Source organism: Loa loa (genome assembly GCF_000183805.2).
Source record: "Loa loa unplaced genomic scaffold supercont3.127, whole genome shotgun sequence".
NCBI lineage: Eukaryota > Metazoa > Nematoda > Chromadorea > Rhabditida > Onchocercidae > Loa > Loa loa.
Genome location: NW_018108307.1, coordinates 84,775 through 93,192, shown reverse-complemented (window position 1 = coordinate 93,192; position 8,418 = coordinate 84,775). Strand labels below are relative to the sequence as shown.

The window sequence follows — 8,418 nt, the reverse complement described above, 5'->3', positions numbered from 1 at the left end:
ATATTTGAAATTTAAAGGAAAGCATCACCATTGGTTATACTATCTTTTATTCTTCTAGAGGAATAATGTTCATTTCTTCCATAGTTGAATTTTCAGATATAAAGCAAGATGCAGATGATTTGTGTGTAATATGTTTTACGGATCGTTTGGGTGGTGCACCGTGTATTCAGCTGGCTTGCGACCATATTTTCCATTATCACTGTGTGCGAACTGTACTCGAGAAGCGTTGGAACGGGCCACGGATTGTTTTTCGCTTTATGCAGTGCCCATTGTGCAAAGAACAAGTTAGCCGAATCTTTACAACCCTATCAATCTTGTACCATGAGTTAGGTATACTTGATACAACAGCCATCGAATGTCCTGAATTATGATATTGTTTTCATTTAAAATTACAGGAGATATGGTAAGGTATTTTATAGAAATCGGTTTTGGGAAAGAAGTTAAAAAAAAGGACAATAACAGAAGTTTCTCACCATGAGCTTATTCGCTTTGTCAGTGTTTAGGACGACTTACTTGGCAGTTTAGCTAATGTGATTCATGAGATATGGTTAGCATTAGGTATTAGATAACTGGTATCATTTGTCATATTCGTTCCATATCTTTCAGGCCTAGTTTCTTTCAATTTCCAGATTGATCATCCATCAGTAGCAGATTTGTTACTTCCATTAAAAGATTTGTATAACGAAGTATTGAGTAAAGCACGTTTAAGGCTTGAATATGATGGCCTTTTGCTCTCTCATGCGACTTCATCTGAGAGCAGGTAAAATTTCCCTTTTCTTTTTGGACAATTAACATTGTGAAGCTAAAAAGGAATAAATTTTATTTCTAACTGAATGGATGCTTCATAATTTTAAGCATCCATCGAGATAAGGGTTTATATAGTAAACATAAAACCAAACCATTTAATTTATCTACTGTTTATCTTGGTTAGGCTGTTTATTTTGACTGCATAGTGATTGTCACTACAAATGATACAGCAGTTTTTTTTTTTCCTATCGGAATTTTCGAAAACTCGGGAAAAATACTGCTCCATCTTTTGACATTACTAAGTCGTTACCGTTCCACTAGCACCACTAGGTTTCGGTTAGTCCAATGTTATGAAACTATTAAAACTTATTAGTCAAGTAGCTTTTTTTCAGTGAGCTTCACAAGAAGCCGGATGAATATGCAATGGAGCGATACATGTATGTGCTATGTTTTAAATGTGGGAAGGCTTATTTTGGTGGTGAAAGTCGTTGTCAGCAGGTTAGCCTTGTTGAAACAGATAAATTTAATCCAAAGTTTTAAGATTTTTTGAAATCTTACAGCGCGACTTATTTCCGGAAATCTAACTTGCTTTTGAGTAGGCCTGCGATTATCATATCAGAAAGGGGCGAGAAAAGTATTGCTTTTTTTCATCCTTTTCTAATCTCATGCTATTCGCCCGCAGGTTTATTTCAAAAATTTCCTCAACTTTTTCAATTCGTAAAATTCCTTTGCAATTACTGTGTTAGAAGAAGCGCTTATTTAAGGAACTGGATAATTCACAGTATAATCCTGAGGAACTGATCTGTGGTGGTTGTTCGGATGTTGTAGGTGCTCAAATCTGTGGACGTCATGGAGTAGACTTCCTTGAATTTAAGTGTCGTTTTTGTTGCTCAGTTGCTGTTTATTTCTGGTAAGTTACTATGAATTGGCCCTTTTAAAATGAAATCTAGACATTGTTCAAGTCTCATATGATGCTAAACTATTGTACGAAGCTAAGAAATTTGCAAAACTTCTACTAATCGCAGTTAATATGCTTTATCTGAGGTTATTCAATCCTGTTGGTTTTGCAGCTTTGGTACCACACACTTTTGTACAGCATGTCATGATGATTTCCAACGATTAATATGCTTGCCGAAAAAACTTCTTCCCAAATGTCCAGCTGGTCCGAAAGGGATACAACTAGATGGAAATGAATGCCCTTTAAGGGTTAAACATCCACCAACAGGTGAAGAATTTCCACTTGGCTGTGGTATATGCCGGAATATCAGTACGTTTTGATTCACTCAACAAATTTCCCAACATTCATCGTTGCCAGATTTTATCCGCGTTCAAGTTTTTTCCTACTTATTCTTTAGCATTTTTTAATGCATTTTTGTTGACTTAGCGCTGTTAATTCGAATGTAACCTGATATCATGCTGAAGTATGGATGATAACGGTGATAGATAGTTTGGTTAAGTTATACTTGTTCTTTCGTTTCATTTTCTTTTTAAAAATTGAATATTTCGGAATTTTTCGGGTAACTGTCTTAAAATACGCCAAATAGTACAATTAATTGGCGGATTTGCACTATGACGTACGTAGCCTATTTTTCATGTGGTGTCGTGAAGGAATTGCATGGATAGGTGAACAGGCGAAAAAAATGATTTAATATAATTGTAAATAAAGATGATCGTAAATTCTTATTTTTTGGTTATTTGGTAGTTTGTTTTCGGCTTGTTTAGAAATTTTCTAGAATTTTTTTTTTCTCTCTCTTGGTGAACGTCTGTAAATATTTGAAATTTATGTCATCGTTTATTATTGTATGCATAGTGAGAGGTTAACATTTCAAGACACCTATGAGGGTAAATTTTACGATTCGTTCATTAAAAAAATGCAAAATTTTGTTGCATATTTCGGGCATTTCGTTGAGGGACTGTGTGCAGTTTTATTGCTGTTCACTGACATCGACTAAATTTTTGTATCACAGTGATAAATTGTTTAGGAAACTTTGTAATAATTTGACATTATGTTATAAAGCCAAAGATTTTAACAAAGCTTACGAGTAGGAATTATGATTAGGGTAAAGATCAGGTTCATGATAATCTTCTCAAGTTTTCGTCTAATGGACAGATAACTCTGATCTGATCTGTGGTCCGTCCTTATAAATTTTGGGTCAGTTTGGGTAGAGTATAAAAGAGCAGCTGTTGAAAGGTCTTCATTTATAAAAACTCAAATTTCACACCTAAATTCGATCTCCTACATTATTTCAATAAATTTAATTTTCCTTTGGGTTGTGATAGATTGTTTGATATTTTATTTATTCCATTGTTTTTTATTTTCCGCAATTGTTGATCTTGTCATTGTTTTTTTGAATTTCTCACTTACATTTGCATTTTAGGTTTAACTTTCAATTGGTAATGAAATTTCTCATGGAAATTCTCTCTCTTTTGTTTGTCGATTTTTTTAGTTTTCCTTTTTCTCACCAATGTAATTTTATTTTTCATGTCCTCCAGAAAAATAAAAAAAAAACTTTCTTTTTTTTCTGCAAATTTATATGGCTTTCAACTATTTCAAATAATATGAGTGTAATAAAACATTATTGAAATTGAAGGAATAAAAATAAATTTAATGAAAATAAGACATTATATATACTATGAAAACTCACCTGATCTTAGACAGCTAATTGTTCCCATGGATTTGCTAATGCGTTATGTGAATATTATGCGGAATAGATTTCAAGCAAAAAAAAAAAAAAAAAGATTTATGGTTAATAATATTACTGGTTAACAAATTCCTGTAATTAGATGAATAAAAATTCTATGGAACATTAAAGAAGAATTTCAATTCTCGACTATCATGATGGTTCTCATTCAAGTACCATAAGTGAAATAGTGAATTAATAAACGTATAAATAAAAAGCAGTATCATCCCAAAAATTGCAACCAGGTTGGAAATATTGCTACACCATGGATCTCAAAGAAAAACATGCATTTAGAATTAATGATAGCGTAACTAATAATTAATTAATTAATATCTAAGAAAAGGTGTTGTTAGTGGTACTCATGTGAGCATCATGTTGTACGAAGTTTCGGCAATTCTAATTGTACTTCATCTTGGATATTTCATTATCGATATTTTCCATCGGCAAACTCTTCATGAAACGTGTAACTGTATGACATTTTCTTCTTTATTTTCTCTTTTAATTAGTAAATATAAAATCCAAATTGCATAACCTGATAAGGTAACACTATTAATTAGAAATAACTAAAATTTTTCTGCATTGTCTAATTAACGGGAAAATTAATCAAACAAGTTTGTGCAAAATTTTTCCAAAATTAATATGGAACAAATTAATATAAACATGAAAGTTTACATCATCGGTTGGACTAAATAGTCTAAATTAACATTTTTTTTTTTATTTTGTAGAAAAAAATTAATGTATTTTTTAACGTAAATCGTTTTTTATCATTTCAATCCTGTTTTAAAAGTTCCATATGGATGTTCAATCTCATTTTTCCCCATTTTATTTTTATTTTTTGCTAAATCAGAAATGATGAAACTATATTTACGGTAAAATTGAAAATTTCTGCTTTTTGAAACTTTTTGAAGAATTTGAAACTTCTGAAATTTCAATTTTACACCAAATATACTTAAAATATATATTTGGAGGACCTGTCTAAAAGGTCTCGCGGATGGATTATTTAAAAGTTAATCAAGGAGTTTTTAAAAATTTCAATGCTAAGGTTATAAAGTTAAAATTTGAATTGTGCTAATTATCAAATCATTTTCCAATACCTTCCTTTTGTTGTATTTTAATAACAAGTTTAATGCTTACCATTTATCGTTAAATAGCAGTTACTAATTAAGTTTGATCCTAATGAAGCCTAAAAAATAAATGCAATATGACGCGCATGAAAGTTTGTAAACTGATTTATCATAAAGTTTCGCTCTCTAAATAATAAATATAAAATTGGAAAGTTTGATGATGACGGAATTGTGACACACCATAAAGTGGAATATTTTTTTTTATGAAACATAATGATATTGACCATAAAAATTTCCTTCATAAACAAATCATCAGTTATTCAGCTAATAAAAATGAAATGAATTCTTTGGTATCAATCGAAATATTTGATCATTTGATATGGTTTATATTCAACCTGAAATGTTAATAGCTTACCTGTCAATGCTAAAACCTTTTTTGATAATTATTTTCAATTGTAATGCTGTATTCACGTTATATGCAATTAATAAAAAATAATTTATAATTAATTTCACCTTCACCTGTAACAATTAAATGATGAAGTTTTTGAATTTTCAAATATTTCTAAATTCGATTTTCCTAATATTTTTATTTGATATAAAGGAGATTGGAAAATAACATTTATAGCAGAAACTTTATTTTTCGGGATCATTCAGGAGATTTCTCATTTCAGAAAGAAAAAGATAAGTGAAAATTTTTGTATCTTATGAAAAATTTTTTCAGTCATTAAAGTTTAAAAAATTAAAAACAACGACAAAATATTGTAAATTTGCAAAGTGGAACAACGATTTGTAGTAAAAGTACCCTATAAATTTGATAACCATACTTTATCAATATTGTATAAAAGATTTGATGATAAGCAATTATGAAACATAGCTGATACGAATCAAAAATTACAAGATCCTAATTAATAAGCAAACTAATCTTATTGTTCTAGTAACTGTTTCTTATTTAATAATTCTTATTGCATCTGCAAATTTTATTTGTTGAATTACCGTGATATTAATCAAATCAACTTCACTGGGATGATTGTAAATTTTAGAAGCTTTTATGCTTGTTGTAAAAATGTTAACAATCTAAATTAAATTACTAATTAAATTAAGTTAAAATTAGTCCAATGATCTAGTCCCTCGGATGAACTTTAGATCAGCTAATCAATCTAAAATTTATTTTAAATCTTAAGAAGTTAATACAAAAATTTCCCGATCTCACTTCTATACGATCAATTCGATCAATCTAATTTTGTTATGCACTCATTTTTAGCATTTATGTCCAATTGTTATGCATCTAAGAAATCTTAGATATCTCAGATAACAGATTTTTTGATTACAGAATGATACATTGGTTATTAAGGCATTTCATTTAGATTATCTAATTATCTCATACTTAATGGTGACAACTTCACCAAATGAGGGTTATGTTGCGACAAATAAGTTGTTTACTTCATATATATGGGGATGCAAGTTTGATTGTTTAGGCTTAAAATAATTATTTCTGATCAATGTTGGGAAAATAAAAGAATTATAGTAATGATAGTGGAAGAAAAATTAAGCAATATTAATACAGCATATTTAGCATTGATGTTTATTGGGCTAATAGTTATATTCTTTCAAAATTAGCATTTTTATTATAAAAGATGAATTCAATCTTTGGCCTTCATCTTTATTTGAATTGCTTTAATCGAAATAATTTTAACGAATCATTTTAATCTCTTCTATCTTTATCCATCGATTTCACATTTTTGTTTCGTCAAATTCATGAAATGTAAACATCATTGCACAAACAATAATATTTAAAACAATAGCTCATTTCATCCGTAAATTTTGATTTTAATATGCGTGTTGCACACACTTCCTTGCATGGATGTTATATTGATATGAAGTGAAATTAGGAAATAATTGAATTAAAAAAAGGATGAAAATTGAAAAGTTAAAATAGAGTATTGAAAAATAACATTGTATTGGAAAAAAAAAAAAAGAAATTGAATAAAGGATGTTAAACCTGAAATAATGTAAGGAAGTTAATTATAATATCATTGCAATTAATTATAATATCATTGCAGTACTTATAATATCAAATGTAAATCAATTATAATATCATTATAAAATGATTGTAATATAATCGTAATATAAATACATGTAAAATTAATTTTCATGTCATATACATTTGTCATTGATACCAATTGTCCACGACAATATAATAAACGTTAATTAATTCAAGGTAAACGTCATTAAACAAAAATTCCTCCAAAAAAAAAAAAAAATGGGTATTTTTAGCTAATGTGCTCAATTATGAATTGAAAAAGTATCATAAGTTGAGATACAAATAAAATTTTTTTCTAATTTTTTATTTAAAATAAGAGATTTTTAATAGTCTTATCGAATAACTAAAAATAATCCAATAACTAACATATTTCATCTCCATTAAATTAAATACTTTCTTCCCATTTTCATTCCCTACATTTTCTTTCTAAATTAAAATTTCACCTGATATCGACCAATCTGAGCAAAAAAAAAAAACAACAGGAGATGTTAATTTGATAATTTGTTAATTTAACTTTTCAATATTTTTATTCCAAGAGAAATAATTATTCTAGAAATATTGATTATAAGATAGATTACATTTTAATAATTTAGTAGTGCTATGAATTCATTGTTATTCTATCATGCAATTCTCCATTCTCCTAGTTATTCTATAATTATTAGCTTGATTAATTTCATTGATTAACAATCCAGAAATTTGTCAACCAAAATTTCCCTATCACTTTCATCCGTTTTACTTCCGGAAATTATCAAACCGTTGTAATACTTACGCTATACTGTAACGCATCATTGAATTCTGCTTAAATACGATATTACAATGAGTTATATAATTCTATAACAAACTGTAATTTCAATTGATCTGCATTCTCGTAGAGCTTCACGATGTCTAATCTCAAGACATCTTAGTAAGATGAATCCAATCGTTAGAGATTTGTCAACAATTAGTGTCAATCATGTTTCGTATTAACCAATAAAAAAGTAAACCGCGGTAACAAATAGAAACTCTATTATATTTTAAATTTCCAAAATAAGCAAAGAAAATAAAATTTGAATTCAAATTAAATATGCAAATTATACAGTTCCAAACAATATTTATATTCTTTTTTTTTTTTTTGTAAATTTATTGCTGTTTCCTTTTTTGAATTTCATTTTAATACAATAGCTGTAAAGAACAGCAATAATATAAATTCTTTCAATCATCATAATTCGAATTAGATCCATTTCAAATATGTTCGTATGTTGAACATTCTTTCATTATTATTGGCAGTTGTTTACTTCATTTCACATCATTCAGATAAGCATCAAGAGAACATTTCAAAGAATAGAATTAAAATTGATTACATCAAGTAAAGTTAAACTCTTTTTATTTCTTCCTTACATTATTTTAGAAGTCTTAGAAATATTCGTTACTAATGATTTAAAGCGGAAATATCTCTGATAAGTGATATGATGACATCATGCTAATCAACGATGGATTTTCATCGGCTAATCGAAATAAAGCGAAATAGCTTTTCCATTTGCTAATCAAAACTTCTGCACTCAGTATGGTAATCAAACCCTCATTTCAATTCACTATTTTATTTCTCAAATGATAAAGTCAAACTTCCAAAATCTAAGCTTAGCTTGCATAATCACTATTATTAAAAAAATTTATATAGGGTTTTTTTTCTTCTGGCTGAATAGAAAAATATTTAAAAGAACTTTGAGGCAGAAATTCAAGCAAAGCTTTCTTATTAATATTCAGCAGCAGCAATAATAATTATTAGTAATAATGGTAACAATAATAGTAATAATAACAGTAATAATAATAATAATAATAATAATAATAATAATAATAATAATAATAATAATAATAATAATAATAATAATAATAATAATAATAATAA

The 8,418-nt window shown here is 28.1% G+C and overlaps 1 protein-coding gene across 1 annotated transcript in view; it reads left to right on the top strand.

Moving 5' to 3' along the window:
- LOAG_17782 (B-box zinc finger family protein) overlaps window positions 1-2,032 on the top strand; it is a gene marked incomplete at its 5' end in the record, with an annotated part of 35,810 nt that extends 33,778 nt beyond the window's left edge. The window contains 4 exons of the mRNA XM_020450444.1: window positions 630-760; window positions 1,140-1,245; window positions 1,512-1,657; window positions 1,818-2,032. Of these exons, the coding sequence (XP_020305881.1) occupies window positions 630-760; window positions 1,140-1,245; window positions 1,512-1,657; window positions 1,818-2,025 (591 nt within the window). The 3' untranslated portion in view covers window positions 2,026-2,032. The remainder of the gene's footprint in view (window positions 1-629; window positions 761-1,139; window positions 1,246-1,511; window positions 1,658-1,817) is intronic.
- Between the last annotated feature and the right edge of the window lie 6,386 nt (window positions 2,033-8,418).